General features: G+C 45.1%; 1 protein-coding gene across 5 annotated transcripts in view; it reads left to right on the plus strand.

Annotated features, from left to right (window-relative positions):
- LOC139236107 (putative pre-mRNA-splicing factor ATP-dependent RNA helicase DHX32) overlaps positions 1–23513 on the plus strand; it is a 207028-nt gene that overhangs the window by 43014 nt on the left and 140501 nt on the right. For 4 of the 5 annotated variants that reach the window (XM_070866799.1, XM_070866802.1, XM_070866798.1 and 1 more), the window contains exon 2: positions 2936–3310. In XM_070866799.1, the coding sequence (XP_070722900.1) occupies positions 2984–3310 (327 nt within the window). In that variant the 5' untranslated portion in view covers positions 2936–2983. Of the gene's footprint in view, positions 1–2704; positions 2769–2935; positions 3311–23513 lie in introns of those variants that run through there. The other variant, XM_070866801.1, reaches the window with a different exon arrangement.

Genomic DNA, 23513 nt, shown 5'->3' on the forward strand with positions numbered 1-23513 from the left:
TGTGGGACCTTGCTGAGCTCAAATTAGTTGCCACGTTTCCTACATTAAAAGAGTGACTACACTTCCAAAGTACTTAATTAGTTGTGAAGCATTTTGGGATGTCATGGGGCCGTGAATGGCGCAATATAAATGTGAGTCCTTTTTGTACTGAAGTGGTGTAGTTAGATCATATTTAATTTTCCAACGGTTGTGTTCAGGTATAGAAGAGTGAAAGTCTCCCGGGCCCATCAGGAATGCTTGTATAGATTTATTATTTTTACATATATTTACGAAGTATCAGTTGTGTCTCAGTGGGTAGCTCACTCGCCTCTGAGTCAGAAGGTTGTGGATTCAAGTTCCACTCCAGGAACTTGGGCACATAAATCTAGGCTGATACTCCAGTGCAGTGCTGAGGGAGCACTGTCGAAGGTGCTGTCTTTCAGCTGAGACGTTCAACCGAGGCCCCGTCTGCTCTCTCAGGTGGACATAAAAGATCCCATGGCACTATTTTGAAGAAGAGCAGGGGGGTTCTCCCCGGTGTCCTGACGAATATTTATCCCTCAATCAACAGAACAAAAACAGATTATCTGGTCATTATCACATTGCTGTTTATGGGAGTTTGCAATGCGCAAATTGGCTGCCGCATTTCCCACATTACAACAGTGACGACACTCCACAAGTACTTCGTTGGCTGTAAAGCGCTTTTTGACGTCCGGTAGTCGTGAAAGGCGCTATATAAATGCAAGTCTTTCTTTATCATTTCCCCTTTGCATTTCCACTTTGCCGATCTTTCCATTGGAATTGTGCTGTATTGCGCTCGTCTGCCCTCACCATATGTCACTGTCGGCTGGTTTCCCCAGCCTGTGCTTTCCGACTGGAACAGCAGTCATTGGGACAGTTAGGAATTCCATCATGGAATACCATCTGCACTGAGACAGCAGCCCTATAGCACTTGGTGCGATGACAGATGAGAAAAAGGAGATTCAAGCCTCAAGTACAAAATGGCCACCACGTTTTATCCCAGATGCACCTGTTTCTGTTGGGTAACTTGCAAAAATGCTGCTTCATTATTCCTTCAATGCTGAATATAATGTAGTACAAGGTATTAGAAAAAATATACTGTAAAGGTAAACACCATTTTTCTCTATTCGCACTGTTCCAGTAGTGTATAAATTGTATCCTTGATACGGCAGCTTATTATTTTTAAATAAGGTCAGAAGGATATATGCACCAAAATAGTGACTGCCTCTGTAACTGAGATTGATAATTCTAAACCCACTTCGTATTTCTGAGAGTTCTTGCTTTTTAAAATTACTTACTACAATGGCTAATGTTTGTTCACAAAACATCTTTATCACCAGACTGCTATTATCGGATTCTGCATTCCTGCAATTATCTTCCCCTCACCAGTGCCCTGACAAGTCTTCACAGGAATGCATGAAAATCTGTCGCGATCCATCTGTGACCAGCCCAGTTCCGCATGGTGCTCTGTTTCTTATTATCCTCGATTGTCTCTCGAGCCAAAATAAAACAATCTGGGACTCCCTTGCCTCTTAAGCATTATCCGCCTCCACACATTTACTATCTTCTGTGTGAAGTAGTTACATCTAAACTGCTTGTTTATCCTCCCCATGCCCAAGCCCTCACACATATGTATAACGGATGCACCATGCTACTAAAGGGTAGGACGCACAGCTCATTAATGGAACAAAGGGCCTCTTACTGCTGCCTGTAAGGATCCGACATGAAATGCAAGAAAGCCTTGAATTTCTACAGCGCTTTTCACAAGCGGCAGGCGTTCCAAAGCGCTTCACAGCCAATGAAGTACTTTTTGAAGTGTAGTCACGGTTGTAATGTGGGAAATGCGGCAGCCAATTTGCGCACAGCAAGCTCCCACAAACAGCAATGTGATAATGACCAGATAATCTTTTTTTTTCCTGTGATGTTGATTGAGGGATACATATTGGCCAGGACACCGGGGATAACTCCCCTGCTCATCTTCGAAATAGTGCTGTGGGATCTTTCACGTCCATTTCAGAGAGCAGACGGGGCTTCGGTCTAACGTCTCATCCGAAAGACGGCACCTCCCTCAGCACTGCACTGGAGGGTCAACTTAGATTTTTTGTGCTCAAGACCCTGGAGCGGGACTTGAACCCACAACCTTCTGACTCCGAGGCCAGAGTGCTACCCATTGAGCCACAGCTGACACTGGACAGAGTAGATAGAGTGAAACTATTCCCTTTGGTGGAAGGGTCGAGAACCAGAGGACACAGATTTAAGGTGATTGGCAAAAGAACCAAGGGCGACATGAGGAAAAACTTTTTTACGCAGCGAGTGGTTAGGATCTAGAATGCACGACCTGAAAGGGTGGTGGAGGCAGACTTGATCACGGCTTTCAAAAGGGAATTAGATAAGTACCTGAAAGAAAATTTGCGGGGAAAGGGTGGGGGAGTGGGACTGGCTGAGGTGCACTTGCAGAGAACTGGCACGGGCTCGACGGGCTGAATGGCCGCCCTTCATGCTGTGAACATTCTATGATGACTTGCTATCGCTGATCTGCCAGGGGTATCGGAGCAATGTTTGGTAATCCTGTTCTTGCTGCTGTCTCTTGGATCATAGCACGCCTTTGCTGGCCACAGTTGAGATTAGGAAACAGTATGTCTGAGCTCTAGCTGCATAACGACATGGCACAGATTATTGGTGCTGCTGTGAGTGCCACCGTTCCGAGATGTTAAACCGAGGCATCACCTGCCCTCTCGGATGGATGTAAACAAACCCATGAAGGAAAGGTGAGCGCTCCAAGGTGTCCTGGACAATATGTATCCCTCAACCAGCATCACTAAAACAGATGACTTGGTCATTGAGCTCAGCGTGTTTGTGGGTGCTTGCTATGTGTGATATTAGTGCCCCTTCTGCTGACTGCCATTAATTTCTGACCTCCCTTGTTTCTTTGCAGCATGTAGCTTCGCCAACAGCGCTTGGATTGTGAAAGGGACTCAGCAACATGGACAGTGGCGGGATGGACAGCGAGGCCGAGGCCAGTGGGCCGGCTGCCGATTCCATCTCTGTCTCCTCCTTAAAGTTGAATGGTTTTAACCCGGAGCTAGATGACGAGGCTGACGACGAGGAGGAGGACGAGGGCTTGAACGAGGGTGGAGACCTGGAAGTCAATCCTTTCGACGGACTGCCATTTTCCTCGCGGTACTATGAGCTGCTGAAGCGGAGGAAAGCTCTGCCGGTCTGGAGGGTCAAGTACCACTTCATGGAAAGCCTTGTCAACAATAATGTGGTGCTGGTTTCTGGCAAACTGGGATGTGGCAAAAGTACTCAGGTCAGTGCTATACTGGTGGGGGGCACGGGGTTATTTTTATAATGGGCCACTTGTTAAAGCCAAATCATTGAGTTAAACATCTCCGGCAAGATATGCATGCATAGAACTAGCCTATCCATAACCTGATCGTTTCAGTCTATTCTTGACAGAGATCATTAACTTTTTGTTTGTTCTGACGTTTTCTTCTGTGTTTTTTATTCATTCACGGGATGTGGGCGTTGCTGGCAATGACAGCATTTATTGCCCATCCCTAATTGCCCTTGAGAAGATGATGGTGAATCGCCGCCTTGAACCACTGCAGTCCGTGTGGTGAAGGTGCTCCCACAGTGCTGTTAGGGAGGGCGTTCCAGGATTTTGACCCAGCCACGATAAAGGAATGGCGATATATTTCCAAGTCAGGATAGTGTGTGACTGTGAGGGGAACGTGGAGCTGGTGGTGTTCCCATGCGACTGCTGCCTTTATCCTTCTAGGCGATGGAGGTCGCGGGTTTGGGAGGTGCTGCCGAAGAAGCCTTGGCGAGTTGCTGCAGTGCATCTTGTAGATGGTACACACTGTAGCCACGGTGCACCGGTGGTGGGGGGAGTGAAGGTGGTGGATGGGGTGCCGATCAAGCGGGCTGCTTTTTCTTGGACGGTGTCGAGCTTCTTCTGATATTGAAGCTGCACTCATTCAAGCAAGTGGAGAGTATTCTATCACACTCCTGACTTGTGCCTTGTAGATGGTGGAAAGGCTCTCCTCTGTTAAATGCAGTGATTTTTTTTTTACTGGTATACAATTGCACCAATGCTGGCAGCCCTCCAGTCCACATGGTCATCATTATTTGTGAGTCCAGGCATTGAGCTGGTTATTCAACCATGCCTGAAGGTCCTGTGCTCTCCATATGTCACAGTATGCACACTTTCTAGACTGAGTCACTGAATAATGGTGAGGGGCAGGAATCCTAGCTGATTAAACTTGCCTAGCCTCTGAGCACAGAGGCCAGTGATAAAAGTGCTAACTTGGCAGAGACTGCTGATCGACCTTGGTATTTTCTGGTTTAAGTAAGTTAATCCCACTCCAGAGACTTGAGTGCGTAACCTAGTCTGACACTTCCCGATGTTGGGGAAGTCCAGAACCAGGGATCACAGTCTAAGGATAAGGGATAAGCCATTTAGGACCGAGATGAGGAGAAACTTCTTCACTCAGAGAGTTGTTAAACTGTGGAATTCCCTATCGCAGAGAGTTGTTGATGCCAGTCCACTGGATATATTCAAGAGGGAGTTAGATATGGCCCTGACGGCTAAAAGGATCAAGGGGTATGGAGAGAAAGCAGGAAAGGGGTACTGAGGTGAATGATCAGCCATGATCTTATTGAATGGTAATGCAGGCTCGAAGGGCCGAATGGCCTACTTCTGCACCTATTTTCTATGTTTCTATGTTTCAGTGCAGTACTGAGGGAGTGCTGCACTGCCGGAGGTGCTGTCTCGCAGCTGAGACCTTGAAGTCTGCCCACTCAGGTGGATGTAAAAGATCCCATGGCACTCTTTAAAGAAGAGCGACAGCAATTTGCATTTATATAGCGCCGTTAATGTAGTAAAATGTTCTAAGCTGCTTCACAAGGGCACGTTATCAAAAAATATTTGACACTGAGCCACATAAGGAGATATTAGCCACAGAGTAGGGAGGGGGCAAGGCCATGGAGGGATTTGAAGACCAGTATCAGAATTTTAAAATCACAACATTACCACATCAGTGGGCACAGGGATGAACGGGAGTTGATGCGAGTTGGCTGCAGGCAGTCCGCATTTTGGATGACCATGCGTTTGTGGAGGGTGGAAGATGGGAGGCATGCCAAGAGTGAGTTGGAACAGCCAAATCATCCTCGACTCCGAGGGACTGCCTAAGAAGAAGAATAGCCTAGTCTAGAGATAACCAAGGCGTAGATGAGGGTTTCAGCAGCAGATGAGCTGAGATAGGGCGGAGTCGGGCGATGTTAGAGATGGAAGCAGGCAGTCTTGTTGATGGAGCAGATATGTGGTCGGAAGCTCGGGGTCAAATATGACACCAAGGTTGCGAACAGTCTGATTCAGCCTCAGGCAGTTGCCAGAGAGAGAGAGAGAGTTGGGGTGTGCTCGCCAATATATATCTCGTAATCAACAACACATGAAAAAAAAAAACAATGTCTGGTTGAGTTACATTGTACTGTAGATGCAGGAATGTTGGATGCTAACACTGCTTGTCAAATGTGGAAAGTATTCTCCCTCTTGCCACCTCGGTGCCTACCTTCAAAAACTGAATTAAAACTCCTCTTTCACCATGATTTTGTCCACCTTTATCTTGAGTTTAAAAAAAGAACTTGGATTTATATAGCACTTTCCACACCCTTGGGACGTCTCGAAGTGCTTTATAGCCAATGAAATACTTTTGAAGTGTAACCACTGTTCTAATGTGGGAAACAGGGCAACCAACTGTTGCACAGCAAGGTCCCACAAAGCCAGTGTGATAATGACCAGGTAATGGGGCCGCAATTGACCCTTTCTCTAGGCCTCTGGCTGCCTGAATGCGGTGGCCACGGGTCGGTGCAGAATGGCTGGCGAGTCTCCGTGGAGAGGCCGCCATTTTTGAAAGTGCCCTTCCTCGGGTTTGGAGCGGTGTAGGGGACCGCTCCGCCCAATTTCCTGGCGCGGAGTGCACACGCCGACCCCTTACTGACCGACAGCGACCCCTTCCAGAAATTGCCCCGCGGGAAATTACTCCTTTCCCGGAATTGCCCCGTTTGGACGGCCCCGCCGCCGGTCGGTGCCACTGACAGCTTTTGCTGTGGGCGCCCTTTCTGTGGCTTGACAGCAGGGCCGCCATTAAAGGGGAGGTGACTCTGCCGACGACACCATGTTTTTTTGGTCCCTCTTGGGCGCCAGGCCGCAGACCTGGCCGAAACCCTCCCTGGTGGCCCAGTGTTTGCCACTAAAGTGGCTGCAGAGTTTGCAGCGGCCCTCCCCTTTAACTGATGGGAAGGGACGTTGTGACACACCAGCGTGACGCTGATGCCTTGCAGCGTCGGTCACTCCACCACGCCCCCAGTCCCACCCTGCTTGTGATGGCCACTTCGCTCCGCCCCCATGATGAGGTCACTTCCGCTTCGCTCCCCCAAAAAAAGCACGAAGTGCTGAATTTCTCCGGTTTGGCCGCCCCATGCATTGGAACACATCGAAAACAGTCGGTGCGACTCGTTTCGAGCGGTGGGCAATTTTGGCCCCAATGTGTTTTAGCGATATTGGTTGAAGGACAAATGTGCAGGAAACCAGGGAGCGCTCACCTTTTCACCATGGGATCTTTTACATCCATCCGAGAGGGCAGGTGTTGCATCTCATCCAAATGACGGCAGTGCAGCACTCCCTCAGCATCGCACTGAAGTGTCAGCCTAGATTTTGTGCTCCAGTCGCTACGGTGGCTTTTGAACCCATGACCTGTCAGAGGCGAGAGTGCTACCACTCATCATTATCATCATAGGCAGTCCCTTGAAATCGAAGAAGACTTGCTTCCACTCCAAAAGTGAGTTCTCAGTTGACTGTACAGTCTAATACGGGAATTACAGTCTCTCTCGTAGGTGGGACAGATAGTCGTTGAAGGAAAGGGTGGGTGGGGAGTCTGGTTTGCCGCACGCTCCTTCTGCCTGCGCTTGTTTTCTGCGTGCTCTTGGTGACGAGACTCTGTACTCAGCGCCCACCTGGATGCTCTTCCTCCACTTGGGGCGGTCTTTGGCCAGGGACTCCCAGGTGTCGGTGGTGATGTTGCACTTTATCAAGAAGGCTTTGAGGGTTTGTCCTTAGAATCATAGAAAATAGGTTCAGGAGTAAGCCATTCGGCCCTTCGAGCCTGCACCACCATTCAATAAGATCATGGCTGATCATTCCCTCAGTACCCCTTGATCCCTTTAGCCATAAGGGCCATATCTAACTCCCTCTTGAATATATCCAACGAACTGGCATCAACAACTCTCTGCGGTAGGGAATTCCACAGGTTAACAACTCTGAGTGAAGAAGTTTCTCCTCATCTCGGTCTGAAATGGCTTACCCCTTGTCCTTGGACTGTGACCCCTGGTTCTGGACTTCCCCAACATCGGAAACATTCTTCCTGCATCTAACCTGTCCAGTCCTGTCAGTATTTTATATGTTTCTATGAGATCCCCTCTCATTCTTCTAAACTCCAGTGAATACAGGCCCAGTCGATCCAGTCTTTCCTCATATGTCAGTCCTGCCATCCCGAGAATCAGTCTGGTGAACTTTCGCTGCACTCCCTCAATAGCAAGAACGTCCTTCCTCAGATTAGGAGACCAAAATTGAACACAATATTCCAGGTGAGGCCTCACTAAGGCCCTGTACAACTGCAGTAAGACCTCCCTACTCCTATACTCAAATCCCCTAGCTATGAAGGCCAACATGCCATTTGCCGCCTTCACTGCCTGCTGTACCTACATGCCAACTTTCAATGACTGATGAACCATGACACCCAGGTCTCGTTGCACCTCCCCTTTTCCGAATCTGCTACCATTCAGATAATATTCTGCCTTCATGTTTTTGCCACCAAAGTGGATAACCTCTTATTGATCCACATTATACTGCATCTGCCATGCATTTGCCCACTCACCTAACCTGTCCAAGTCACCCTGAAGCCTCTTAGCATCCTCCTCACAGCACACATGGCCACCCAGTTTAGTGTCACCTGCAAACTTGGAGATATTACACTCAATTCCTTTATCTAAATTCGTCCTTGAAACGTTTCCTCTGCCCAACTTGGGCTCGCTTGCTGTGTAGGAGTTCTGAGTAGAACGCTTGCTTTGTCGGGCATGCGGACGATGTGGCCCGCCCAACGGAGCTGGTCAGTGCTTCGATGCTGGGGATGTTGGCCTGATCAAGAACTCTGACGTTGATGCGTCTATCCTCCCAGTGGATTTGCAAGATCTTGCAGAGGCAGCGCTGGTGGTACTACTGTAGCTGTCTATTGTATATGGTCCACGTCTCTGAGCCATACAGGAGGGCGGGTATCACTACTGTCCTGTAAACCATAAGCTTGGTGCCAGATTTGAGGTCCTGGTCTTCAGATGCTCTTTTCCTCAGGCGACCGAAGGCTGCGCTGGCACACTGGAGGCAGTGTTGGACCTCGTCGTAGATGTCTGCCCTTGCTTGATAGTAGGCTCCTGAGGTAGGTCCACTGAGACACAGGTGACACCTAAGAATGGAGCGCAGACGCTCTCGACTTCAGTGACTCAAATGTTTCAGTTTCTTGTACATTAGCCATGATGAGACACATGTTTTTAACTCGGTGAATTTTTATGCTCATTGAAGCATGCGATATTCAATCTGGGGACTAGAACAGTAGCAGTAAGTTCCATTTCTATGAGCATTCCTTATAAAGAGACATCCTGCTTGTTTTACAGGTTGATGGGCAGCGCGTATGCTGAATGGGACGGGGGTGAGGAAGGAAGGGGTCAAAGGCACAATGAAAGAGGAGGTTTAATGAATTTTTTGATGGCAGGTAGGGAGGAGGAAAGACAGAGAATGATTTCCGGTTTTTACAGCCAGTTAGCATGCAGCAGTCCCAGATCTACAGTACATGAGAGATGACAAGTAAATATGCCATTGTGCGCCAAGCCCCAGCCTGGACAACATCTGATGTATGACTGAACTGTACAATTTCTCACATCAGCAATCCTAATGTTCTCTGTATTGCTCTCTCACTCTCTCGTGAATTTGTTAACGTGATATGTGCTAAACCTGTATCGACCCTTGGTTAGACCACATTTGGAGTACCGTGTGCAATTCTGGTCACCGTATTATAAAAAGGCACTGAAGGGGATGCAGAGAAGATTTATAATGATGATATGTAAGGGTGTACCTATCAAGAAAGAATGAACAGGCTGGGTCTCGTTTCTCTTGAAAAAAGAAGGCTGAGGGGTGACCTCATAGAGGTCTTTAAAATGATAGGTTTTGATAGAGTGGGTACAGAGAGAATGTTTCCACTTGAGCGGAAGAGCATGACTAGAGACTATCAATATAAGATAGTCACCAAGAAATCCAATCGGGAATTTAGAAGAAACTTTTTTGACCCAATGAGCGGTGAGAGTGTGCATCTCGCTACCACATTTAAGGGAAGGGATAGACAAGCATATGAGGGAGAAGGGAATAGAAGGTTTTCTGATAGATTTAGATGAGGAAAGGCGGGATGAAGGCTCAAGTGGAGCATAAATGCTGGCAGGGACTGGTTGGGCCAAATGGTGATTTTTGTGCTGTATGTCCTATGTAATCTGATGTAAAATCATGGGCAATTTTATGCTGTAAACTTGCACCTGCTAAGATTCATAGTAAGACTGTCCACTATTATTTTTTTAAAGTCTCTTGGGCAATGTTCCTATTGAGCTGCAAGGTGGTCTGCAGGTCCCGTGCAGGACAGTCACCGGCTTTTGAATGGGAAAACTGCGTAAATGGGCCGCACAGCCTGTTAAAGGGGCCTTGCACCCAAAAAGCATTACAGGGAACAGAGGGGCCACTGGATGAAAGATTCCTCTGTTGGGTTTAAAAACAGAAAATGCTGGAAATACACGGCAGATCTGTCAGCAAGAAAGGTTGACATTTCGAACAGAAAGTTTTTGAGAGAGCTTGAAATGAAAGGTAGGCAAACGTCGTTATAGAAACATAGAAATTTACAGCGCAGAAGGAGGCCATTTCGGCCCATCATGCCTGCGCCGGCCGACAAAGAGCCACACGGCCCTCGGTCAGCAGCCCTGAAGGTTACATATAAACCAATGAACAATGGCGGAAAGGTAAAGAGCACCTGGCCCAACCAGTCCGCCCTACAGATCTGCAATACTCCATGCATTTGGAACATTTTACACTCCATCCCAACCGGAGCCATGCGATCTCCAGGGAGAGGAAAAAAAACAGATGAAAAACCCAGGCCAGTTGGGGGGGAAAAAAATCTGGGAAATTCCTCTCTGACCTATCCAGGCGATCAAAACTAGTCCAGGAGGTCATCCTGGCCGTATTTGATTCCCTGCGGTACTTACCATCGTATCTGCGGCAGCCAACAAGAGGTTATCCAGTCTAATCCCACTTATCAGCTCAAAGTCTGTAACCCTGCAGGTTACGGAACTTCAAGTGCCCATCCAAGCACCTTTTATTCAGTTTCTTTCCTCAGCGATCGTGTTCGTGACGCCAAAATTGTTAGATCTCTTAATTTCCAATGAAATACGAACTCCGATGGTAGTTTTAACTTCTTTATTTTTGGCAGAGAGCATCAAGCTGCTGGCTGATTGCCAGTTCCTTTGTCTTACTGGGACCACATGGTCAAAATGGCTGTATTTATACCGGGTTCAATTTACAGAAAAGAACTCTCCTTCTTTGACCTTATTGGCTCAATTAATAGTCTTTTAACCTTTTAATTGGCTCGCTACCCAAGGTCCTAAAATGTCAAGTTGATTGATGAGTTAATGCAACATGCTACCACTCACGTAGCATCTCTGACTTCTTGTCTGTGAATTTTCACAGCCTGTCTAAATGCAGCCTGTTTGAATTCTCTATCAATCCCCCCTTTGATTCTTTCACAAACTGAATCATAAAACATCAGGTATCACTGGTTAAACATTATACAAAATAATTTCATACATGTTAATAGAGTTTCCTTCTAAAATTTGTTGGTGTTTCGCCACATGTCCGGACTAGTAGCTTCCACACAAATTTACACCAACCCGAGTTCCATCGTGGCCACAATGGAAGTCTGGTTTTAGTAGGTTAATTAACCTTATTCCAATTTAATCCAAATCAATATCTTAGTTCAACCAGTAAACAATTTTCCCTTAAGCATAACATACTCCTGTGCCACGTACAGACGGTCTGCTGGGACCCGCAAGGTGTCTCACCTGCGGGACAGCAGCTACAGCCGCCTGGTCGCAACAACATTTAATCAACATAAACAAACAAACAATATAAAAGTAAAACAATTACAACAAATAGAATTAAACCTTCCACCAATGAAGTTCCTATTGAACCTAGCCATTCAGTGGCTCCACTCCACAAAGTGAATGATGGGGGTTGCTTAAGTTTTTCTACCTCCTTTTGGATATGCTCCGCTAAGTGGGCAATTTCTTTGGAGCTATCTGGGATATATGTGCAACACTCAGTTCTGAGTAGGGCGCAAGTACCTCCCTTTTCAGCCAGGATGTAATCAAGGGCCAGTCTATTCTGTAGGGCTACTGTGCGGATTGCTAACATTTCTGCATTGATTTTAACTAGGGCCTCTGAGGTATCATTGGCTACTCGTTCCACAATGGATGCCATGTTAATGGATTCCCTTGTCAGTTTGGCGGTCCCATACCAATGGATCAGAATGGCAAAGAACCTCTCTGTTTCTGTGATAGCTCTCCCTTAGGACGGTGTAAATGTTCCGACAGTGACTTTATATGATACATATAAGGCACAATGTAGACTAAATAGCAGGATCCCATCCAATTCTGGGGCAGCCAAGGGTAGGCCTTGTGGCCACACACCCAATAGGTGCCATTATATGCAATGAATGTTAGCTGTTTCTTTGTCAGCAACACTCTGGGGCCTGTCCAGGCTTTTCCATTCAGAATCCCCATTACGTTAAAAATTCCCACATCGGCCCAGTTTGGATGGTTCCGTGGCTTGATTATATTATAATTCCGGGAGCAGTTACGATACCCCATATTTTGGCCTCCTTTGATGTTTCTAATCAGACAGACCGATTCCCCCGGTCTTCCTATTCCCGTTGTATTAGTGATAACAAAAAATGGGGGCCGTTTGGAATTATTGTAGCACGGTTGGTATCCCCCTTCAAAGGTAGTCAGATTGTAACCTGCTGACTTCCATTTACGTGCCCAGTTTTCCGTATCCTGAAACGCATTGCCTGTTTTGTTTTGATTAATTATCCACTCAGCCATTTCCGAGATATTCAAGGGAACTGGCCTCAAGAGAATCCCTCCCTTTGAGTGAATAGGAATATGTGCACACACCCAACAACTAGAAATGTTACCTTGTTTGGCATAAATGTATGACATATATATAAAGGTATTTACATGTAATTCCCTTGCTACCCTACTATTTCCCTTTGGTGCAGAAGGTCGGCTAGTAAGAAGTAGGCCTATGCCTAGGATACCGACAATCAATAATACAATAAATTTATACATTTTCGCAAAAAGTAATTGTCCTTATTAGATTTCAGCTTCAGTTACGGGTGCTCGTTTAACGTGTGAAGCGTGGATCCAGGCTTTCTTTCCTTGGACTTTAACAGCTGCCTGGGTGGTAAATAACACTTGATAAGGTCCCTCCCACTTGGCACCCAAAGGTTCTTTATGCAACTTTTTCACATAAACCCAGACTCCTGGGATGATGTCGTGTCCTCCTTCGGATGGATTACCCCAAGCTGCTAATACCTGTCGGGAAACAGAACTAATAGCATTGGTTAGGTTCTGACAGTATGATAACAAAGTGTCACTCATTAAGTGAACATCAGCTTTCCGTAAATTGATAGTTCCTGGCAGTGACATGGGTCTTCCTGTTATAATTTCAAATGGGCTTAGACCTGTAGTTCTGTTCGAGGTTGCCCTAATGCTACATAGCACTATTGGTAGTGCCTGGGGCCATGGTGTTCCTTCTTGGTGATATTTGGCAAGCTGTTATTTCAGAGTTCGATTCATTCGTTCTACTTGTCCTGATGATTGTGGATGATAAGGATAGTGTATATCCCACGTAATGTTCTTGGCAGACTTCTTGGCAGACTGTGAACTGTGTTCCCTGATCGGAGTCAATGCTACTCGGGACTCGCCATCGGGGAATGTAATGAGTGCTTTCAATCTGCACATCTGTGTTGGTTCTTCTGGAGGAACGCCCTGTGAGGCGGCATCTTTAGCTGCCTGGTCGGCTAGGGCATTTCCCTGTGCTTCTGTGGTATTTTCCTTGGTATGGGTCTTACACTTCAGGATGGACACTTCCTGAGGTAATTGTATGGCCTCCAGTAAGTCTCGGACTTCTTTTCCATTTCGGATAGGTGTACCAGCAGCAGTGAGGAATCCTCTTTTCCGCCATAACATACCAAAGTCGTGAGCGACTCCAAAAGCATAACACGAATCTGTGGAGACATTAGCTGTCTGTCCTTCTGCTATTCGACATGCTTCTGACAGGGCCCGTAACTCGGCCTGTTGTGCTGACGTTCCTGAGGGTAAACATCCTTTTGCCACTACCTCATATAAGGTTGTAACTGCCCATTCTGCTTTTCTGGTACCATTGTCAACAAAGGAGGAACCATCTGTAAACAGGATGAGGTCTGGGTTGTGCAGAGGCTCCTCTGCTGCTAAGGCTGTTTCTTCTGTTTCTTTTAAAATCTCCACACAGTCATGCTCTTCACATTCTCCCCCCTCTTGCTCCCTCGATTCTGACATCGGGAGCATAGTTGCGGGATTAACCGGGCTGGCCCGGATGATATGGAGATTAGGAGCTTCCTAAACTGCTGTCCAGCGGGTCCATCTTGCTGCCGTCACCTGAGACACTCTATTCATAGACAGCAAAGTATGTACGGTGTGGGGACACTTGACAATCAGCTTTTGGTCGAGGACTAGACCCGCAGTGGTCATTACCGCTCGACATATAGCTTCCATGGCCCTTAGGCAACTTCCCTATCCGAGGGCTACCGCATCCAGTTTTGCCGAATAATAGCCAATAGGTCTTTGCTGATCCCCATGTTCTTGTGTCAGTATAACTGTCATATATCCTTCTTTCTCATGGACAAACAGGGTAAATGGCTTACCACTGTCGGGGATTCCCAGAGCCGGTGCCAAACACTCAGCCTTTTTCAAACTCAGGAAGGCCTCTTGCTGTTCTTTAGTGAGGGTGATGGCTTCTTTAGAGGCACATTTCCTCTTTAAAATATCATTCAGTGGCTGAGCAAGCTGTGTGAAGGAGTCAATCCAATTTCTGTTAAAGTTACACAATCCCAAAAAAGACTTTAGTTCCTGAATAGTGGTGGGTTTTTTCACAGCCCGAATGGCTGCAGTTCTATCCTGGGTAAGTTCTCTCTTTCCTTGTGAAATCTTTTGTCCCATGTATACAACCTCTTCTTGGGATATTTGTGCTTTGTCGATGCTGGCTTTATGTCCTTTCAGCCGAAGGTGATCCAGCAAAGCTCGTAAATCTTGTTCATGCTGTTCTTCCGTGTTTGAAGCTAGCAAGATATCCTCTACATATTGGATGACTGTGGATGACAGTGGAGGTAATTCTCGCAAATGGCTTTGTAAAGCCATGTGGAATACCGTAGGGCTGTTGTGGAAAACCTGCGGTAACCGGGTCCAAGCATACTGTTGTCCTTGTGAAAGCAAACCACTGTCGAACCTCCGGTGCCAGAGGCACCGACCAAAATCCATTGGCCATATCTATAACCGAGAAATATTTATGTACCAGTTTGAGGGCATTAAAAATGGTGGAGGGATCTGCGACCAAAGGAGCTTTTTGATCAATACACTGGTTAGCTTTCCTATAATCGACAGTCAAACGCCAGATTTCTGTACCGGCCACACGGAGCTATTGGAGGAGCTATGCGTTTTAATAAGCACCCCTTGTTTCTCCAATTGCTGAATAACCGGTAAGATTCCCGCGATGGCAGTTGGACTGATGGGATACTGTTTAGTGCATGGAGGCTTGGTCCCTGTAAATGACGCAGGCTCCATCTGGAGTAAGCCACAATCGTTCTTATCTTTAGCCCATATCGGGTGTCCTTCAATTCTTCTTTCTTCAAAGTTCTAATTGACCATGTCACCCGACCATCCTCGAAATGCAACGATGAATCTACTTGGATTAGAACGTCCATTCCCAAAAGGGGTTGATCTACTGGGCCTATCCAGACCGGCGTGGTTAGTTCATGTGGACCCAGCCCTATAAGTACCGGTGTTGTCCTTTTAATTTCCATTTCATGGCCCCCAACTCCATAGGCTGTACGTGCCCTACCATCCAACGGCAAAAAGTCTCCATATTGTAGGGGTAAGCATGTTAATTCCGCCCCTGTGTCTAAAAGACAGTCCACATCCTTATCGCCCACCCTCACAGTTATATATAGCCCATCTCCCCTTTGTTGTATTAGTGCGAGGAGGGGGGCCAGGGTGGGCTCTAATCGTTTTTTGCTATCCCAAGTAACTCCTTCTGTTATTGTATTGTCAGTCGCTTAAATGCTTCTATGAGGTCGTTATCTTGTGACAAGCCTGGCTTGTTGGCTGAATTGTATCCCTGGCTGCGTCCTCTTACCCAGCCACGACCTTTCTGTTTTGCCCTGCACGTCTTGGCCCAGTGACCTTCTTTCCCACAATAATGCCATTTTCCGGGTAATTTTCCTTATGACGGTTTATCGGAATCCTGGGATTTCCATCCCATAGCCTGTACAGCTCGGACTTTAGCTCCCATATCCCGATCTAATTGGTTACATCGATCCACCAATGCTGCAAAGGTAGTTCCTCTACCTTCCCAGTCCGGTAACACTACCTTAAGCATTTTGGACAGTTCTGGCTTTCGACCTGCCACGAAAGGGTCCAAACACTTGTTCATCCATTTCCTCATCCGTATTATTCATAACCGAATGTTCTAGCCACGTGCATCTAAACCGCTCATCATACTCCAGGACATCCTCTGTTCCTTTCTGTTGGCAGGCTGCAATTTTTCCCCAGTCTGTCTTAGCTGGACTGAAGGCTTGCAGCCAGTGTTTAATCGCCTCCCATCCTGCATCTAAATCTTGCTCATCCTGCCCCAAAATCTTCTTCTACCTTGTTGTGCAATTTTCTTCCCTGTGTTTTTGGCACCATTATGGTCAAAATTTGCACTCCGTCCCAGGGATGAAGTTGATATATATTTCTTAAACGGTCCAATTGGTCCCACGTTTTTACTCCCCCTTTCTTTGGATTGGGCAATTCCTTGGACCATTTATCAATTTTCTCTGGGTCTGCCGGATCATGAATTAAGTATTTTTCATACAGCCTTTTCTTCGTTTTTTTGGTTCCGCCCTCATCCGCAGTCTCTTCTAATTTGACTGCAACTCGTCTTTTTTTAAACGGGGCAAAGCGCACCCCTAATTCGTCATCCTCCGACACTGTATTGTCGGAGGATTCAGAATCCGTATCTATTCCTCGGTCGTGTCTTCGGGTTTGCGCTTTTAATTTATCCAAACATGGGTACCCTGGGAATTGACCGATACATTTTCCTTTTCCTATTACTGTCCCTTGACCTAATGATTTTTTCCATTCTTTAATTTCACCTTTAAGATCTTTAACTTCCGCTTCCAGCTTTTCAAGTTCAAGCTTTTTCTGTCGCAGCTGCGCACAAACTGCTTGCAATTGATCCTTTGTACTGGTCAGTTCTCGATCATGTTGGGAACGCATTATAATTTCATTCCGCTTTCGAATCCGGCCCATAACCGCTAGGGACCATCTAGTTCGCTCTTTATTTTTCATACGGGTTGTTTTTCCCCAGACCCTTTTAATCTCGTCCAAGGACCATTGTCCTTTCGAGGTTCCGTACTTTTGTTCAATCTTAATACAGGTTTTAGATAAGTTGAATTGTTGCTCTATGTATTCTTTCAACTGTTGGAGAATTAAATCTAGCGAAACTTCAGGTGGTGCCCGCCCACCTTTAACAGTTGTAGGCAATTCTTTGCTCTGATCTCCTGCTGCCATTATACTGAGTTCTTTACTGGGGTCTCGAGTCGCAGGCTTTCTAGCCGATCAATAGGTCGGTGATTAATTAACTAACACACCGCTGAAGTTTAGACGTCTATGGGACCTCGAGCCGACTACCAACTGGAGGGTTCTCAAACCGGAGGCTTTCGGAATCGCGTAGAAGGAGAGGCGAATTTAGACTTTTGACCGAGGACTTTTTAAAAAGAGGTGTCCTTGCCTCAATATGTAGGTCCGATGTCCAAAATTCAGTTTCTTTCCTCAGCGATCGTGTTCGTGACGCCAAAATTGTTAGATCTCTTAATTTCCAATGAAATACGAACTCCGATGGTAGTTTTAACTTCTTTATTTTTGGCAGAGAGCAACAAGCTGCTGGCTGATTGCCAGTTACTTTGTCTTACTGGGACCACATGGTTAAAAATGGCTGTATTTATACCGGGTTCAGTTTACAGAAAAGAACTCGCCTTCTTTGACCTTATTGGCTCAATTAATAGTCTTTTAACCTTTTAATTGGCTCGCTACCCAAGGTCCTAAAATGTCAAGTTGATTGATGAGTTAATGCAACATGCTACCACTCACGTAGCATCTCTGACTTCTTGTCTGTGAATTTTCACAGCCTGTCTAAATGCAGCCTGTTTGAATTCTCTATCACTCATAAATTCCTCTGCACCCTCTCCAGTGCAATCGCGTCCGTCCTATAATACGGCGACCAGATCTGCATGCAGTACTCCAGCTGTGGCCTAACCAAGGTATTATACAATTTAAGCATAACCTCTCTGCTCTTGTATTCTATGCCTCGGCCAATAAAGGCAAGCATTCCGTATCCCTTCTTAACCATCTTATCCACCTGGCCTGCTACTTTCAGGAATCTGGACAAGCACTCCAAGGTCCCTTTGTTCATTTACATTTCTAAGTGGCCTACCGTTTAATGTGTATACCCTTTCCTTATTAGCCCTCCCCAAGTGCCTTTCCTCACACTTCTCTGAATTAAATTCCATTTGCCACTGTTCTGCCCACCTGACCAGTAGATTGATATCCTCCTACAATCCATGACTTTCCTCATTATCAACCACACAGCCAATTTTAGTGTCATCTGCAAACTTCTTAATCATACTCCCTATAGTCAAATCTAAATAATTGATGGATACCACAAAAAGCAAGGGACCCAGTACTGAGCCCTGCGGAACCCCACTGGAAATATCCTTCCAATCACAAAAACATCCATCAACCATTACCCTTTGCTTCCTCCCTCTGCCAATTTTGGATCCAACTTGCCACTTTGCCCTGGATCCCACGGGCTTTTACCTTCGTGACCAGTCTGCCATGTAGGACCTTTATCAAAAGCTTTGCTAAAGTCCATATACACTACATCGTACACACTACCCGCATCGACCCTCCTGGTTACCTCCTCGAAAAATTCAATCAGGTTAGTCAAACACGACCTTCCCTTAACAAATCCGTGCTGACTGTCCCTGATTAATCCTTGCCTTTCTAAATGTAGAATTCTCTTGTCCTTCAGCACTTTTTCCCAATAATTTTCCCATCATTGAGGTTAGGCTGACGGGCCTATAATTACTCGGCCTATCCCTTTCTCCCTTCTTAAATAAGGGTACCACATTAGCAGTCCTCCAGTCCTCCGGCACCATGCCTGAATCCAAAGAGGACTGAAAATGATGAAGGTCTCTGCTATTTCCTCTTTTGCTTCGTTCAACAGCCTGGGGACTTATCTACTTTCAAAGCTGCTAAACCCCTTAATACCTCCTCTCTCACTATGTTTATTTCATCCAGAATTTCACACTCCTCCTTAATAGCAGTATCTGCAATGCCCCTTTTTCTTTGTGAAAACAGATGCAAAGTATTCATTAAGAACCATACCAACATCTTCTGCCTCCACAGAGATTACCCTCATGGTCTCTAATAGGCCATATCATTTCTTTAGTTATGCTTTTGCTCATAATATATTTGTAGAACATCTTTGGGTTTTCCTTAATTTTACTTGACAAGAATTTTTTTATGCTCACTCTTAGCATTCCTGATATCCTTTTTAATTTTACCTCTTAACTTTCTGTATTGCTCTAGAGATTCTACAGTATTTAGCCGTCGGTATATGACATACGCTTCCCTTTTTTTCTTTATCCTCTCCTGTAAGTCCTTAGATATCCAGGGGTCTCTAGAATTGTTATTCCCACCCTTTTTCTTTAAGGGCACATGTTTGGCCTGAGCCCTCCAGATCTCCTCCTTGAATGCCTCCTACTTCAAGTAGCTGTTTTCAGTCTACTATGGCATAATCACTTCTCAACTTAGAAAAGTTAGCTTTTTCCCCAATTTTGGGACTTTTATTCCTGATCTATCCTTGTCTTTATCCATAACTACCTTGAATCTGACTGAATTATGGTCACTGGCACCCAAGTGCTTGCCCACTAATAACCCTTCCACCTGCCCAGCTTCATTCCCCAAAACTAAATCCAGAACTGCCACTTCCCGTGTTGGGCTTGTTACATACTGACTTAAAATAAGTTCTCTTGAATGCATTAAAAAAATTCTGACCCCTCTATACCCTTCACATTATATTTGTCCCAGTCAACATTGAAATCCCCGACTATTACTGTCCTATGGTTTTTGGACTTCACAGAAATTTGCCTACATATTTTCTCTTCTATCTCCCTCCCACTGTTTGGAGGTCTATAATACACGCCCAGCAGTGTGATTGCCCCTTTTTTATTTTTCAGTTCGACCCGTATGGCCTCATTTGATGATCCCTCTAACATATTAACGTTCCTCACAGCTGTAATAGTTTTCTTAATCAATATATGACCCCCCCCTCCCTTTTTACCTCCCTCTCTGTCTTGTCTAAAAATCCTGTAACCAGGAATATTTAGCTACCAAACCTGCCCCTCTTTCAGCCATGTCTCTGTAATGGCTATAATGTCATACTCCCAAGTGTCTACCTGTGCTCTCAGCTCATCCGTCTTATTTGCTATACTTTTTGCATTGAAGTGTATATCATTTAGCACAGGAAGACCTCCTTGATTGCTATTTACTAACCCTTGTTTCTTCTGTCTTACAAATTCACTTTCTACATTCTTGCTTTCCAATTTCAGCTTTACTTCCTTCCCTATTGAATTTGTTCATGGTTTCCCATCTCCCTGCCAAACTAGTTATAGGATAGAACAACTTAAAAACCAACTAAAGTAAATAGTCCAGTCAAATTGATAGATTGAGTAGACTGGGTCTTTACTCGTTGGAGTTCAGAAGGATGAGGGGTGATCTTATAGAAACATTTAAAATAATGAAAGGGATAGACAAGATAGAGGCAGAGAGGTTGTTTCCACTAGTCGGGGAGACTAGAACTAGGGGGCACAGCCTCAAAATAAGGGGGAGCCAATTTAAAACCGAGTTGAGAAGGAATTTCTTCTCCCAGAGGGTTGTGAATCTGTGGAATTCTCTGCCCAGGGAAGCAGTTGAGGCTAGCTCATTGAATGTATTCAAATTACAGATAAATTTTTAACCAATAAGGGAATTAAGGGTTACGGGGAGTGGGCGGGTAAGTGGAGCTGAGTCCACGGCCAGATCAGCCATGATCTTTTTGAATGGCGGAGCAGGCTCGAGGGGCTAGATGGCCTACTCCTGTTCCGAATTCTTATGTTCTTATGTCTTTGTATTACTTAGTCACTGCCAAACTGAGGTGATCTTTGTATATCATTCAACACTTTCAACCTTTCCCGTTTAAACAGAAATCTTTTATAAGTGATTTAATCCTCTGAACAGTTCTTCTCGGTACTAGTAGTTAGCATATCTGACCTGTGACCTTCCCCTGAGGTTCTCTCCCTTCCCTTGATTAGAATCTCACCTATTTTCCCTTGTCAGTTCTGATGGACCAACTCAATCTAATTTTAACCTAGCTCCTTTTTTTTTCTCCTTGCAGTGTACATCATTTTCTATTTTAGTCTCAGGTTCTCAGTGTTTGTTTTTTAATATTTCATTGCATCAGTCTGTGATTCAGAGGTAATACATTGAGCTGTGTTCTGCCCAGTTGCCAAGGCAAGTCATGTTTCAGGATGTACAGTATAGTTGCCAGGTTTGCTTTCCCCTCCCAATAGCTTTCTCACCCACCCCATCTCACATGATGTATTTGACAAATACTTGTTTGTTGACATATAGCAACAAAAGAATTGATCTCTGTTTGTTAAATTACTTGCATTCAATTTTTATAGGCGTGTTTACAGCTTCAATAAGACTAGCCTGCTAGGAAAAAAATAATGCATGGAAGACTGCACGTATTTTAAGACAGACCAATTTGAATTAATCCCAATGTGGAGACAGAGTGAGATCGGAGATTCAGTGTATACAGAAACTGATGAAAGTGAGAACTCACTGTGAACTATATATTCAAAAGGAATTAGATGAAGTCCTTACTACTTGGGGGATCAAGGGATATGGCGAGAAAGCAGGAATGGGGTACTGAAGTTGCATGTTCAGCCATGAACTCATTGAATGGCGGTGCAGGCTAGAAGGGCCGAATGGCCTATTCCTGCACCTATTTTCTATGTTTCTAATCCATTAATTTGCATAATAATTAAGAACAGGAATAGGCCATTCGGCCCCTCGAGCCTGCTCTGCCAGTCAGTAACATCGTGGCTGATCTTCTACTTCAACTCCATTTTCCTGCCCTATCCCCATATCCCTTGATTACCTTAATATTCAAAAATCTATCGATCTCTGTCTTGAATATTCTCAATGACTGAGCCTCCACAGCTCTCTGGGGTAGAGAATTCCAAAGATTCACCACCCTCTGAGTGAAGAAGTTTCTCCTCATCTCAGTCCTAAATGGCCGACCCATTATTCTGAGACTGTGACCCTTGGTTCTAGACTCCCCAGCCAGGGGAAACATCCTCCCTGCATCTACCCTGTTAAGCCCTGTAAGAATGTTGTATGTTTCAATGAGATCGCCTCATTCTTCTAAACTCTAGAGAATATAGGCCTAGTCCACTGAATCTCTCCTCATAGGACAATCCTACCCCCCCCCCCCCCCCCATCCCATCCCAGAAATAAGTTTGGTGAACCTTTATTGCTCTCCCTCTATGGCATGTATATCCTTCCTTAGGTAAGGAGACCAAAGATGTACACAATACCCCAAGTGTGATCTCACTAGGGCCCTGTATAATTGCAGTAAGTTGTCTTTACTCTTTTATACTCAAATTCTCTTGTGATAAAGGCCAACATACCATTTACTTTCTTAATTGCTTGCTGTACCTGCATGTCAACATGAGAGATTCATGTACTAGGATACCCAGGTCCCTCTTAATTTCTTAATTTCTCACCATTTAAAAAATACTCTACTTTTCTATTTTTCCTACCCAAGTGGATAACTTCACATTATATTCCACTTGCTATGTTCTTGCCCACTCACTTAGCCTGTCTATATCCCCCTAAAAGCCTCTTTGCTGCCACCTATCTTTGTATCATCAGCAAACTTGGATATATTACATTTGGTCCCCTCATTCAAATCATTGATATAGATTGTGAATAGCTGGGGCCCAAGCTCCGATCCTTGCAGCACCCCACTAGTTACAGCCTGTCAACCTGAAAATGATGGTTTTATTCCTACTCTCTGTTTTCTGTCTGTTAACCAATCTTCAATCCATGTGAGTATATTACCCCCAATCCCATGAGCCCTAATTTTGTGTAACAACATCTTGCATGGCACCTTATCGAATGCCTTCTGATATACCAAATCCACTGTTTCCACCGCTCCCTTATCTATTCCACTAGTTACAACACCAAAAGATTATTTGTCAAACATGATTTCCCTTTCATAAATCCGTGTTGACTCTGCCCAATCTTATTATTATTTTCTAAGTGCCCTTTTACCACGTCCTTAATAATAGATTTTAGCATTTTCCCCACTAATGTCAGGCTAACTGGTCTGTAGTTTCCCATTTTCTCTCTCCTTTCTTAAATAGCAGGGTTACATTATCTACCTTCCAATCTGCGGGAACCATTCTAGAATCTATGGAATTTTGGAAGATGACAACCAATGCATCCACTATCTCTATAGCCATCTCTTTCAAAACCCTAGGATGTAGGCCATCGGGTCCAGGGGATTTATCGGCTTTCAGTCCCATTAATTTCTCCAGTACTATTTCATTACTAATACTACTTTTAGTTGCTCATTCCCACTAGACCCTTGGTCCTCCATTATTTCCGGGAGGTTTTTCATGTCGTCTTCTGTGAAGACAGACACAAAGTATTTGTTTAATTTCTCTGTCATTTCCTTATTCCCATTATAATTTCTCATGACTCAGCCTGTAGGGGACCCACATTTACTTATAATTTATAATTCATATAATGCTGCGCTATTGAATATCTGGAAAGGCTCGTTCAAATAGCATTTATGTTCTTTCGTCCATAACAAATCCAGAAACTAAAATTAACTCCTGATTGTTTAGCACTTAAGTTTTAACATGATGTGTGCAATGTTTCCCCTAGATTTTATTTTT

The sequence above is a fragment of the Pristiophorus japonicus genome, chromosome 2 (assembly GCF_044704955.1).
Source record: "Pristiophorus japonicus isolate sPriJap1 chromosome 2, sPriJap1.hap1, whole genome shotgun sequence".
Lineage (NCBI taxonomy): Eukaryota > Metazoa > Chordata > Chondrichthyes > Pristiophoridae > Pristiophorus > Pristiophorus japonicus.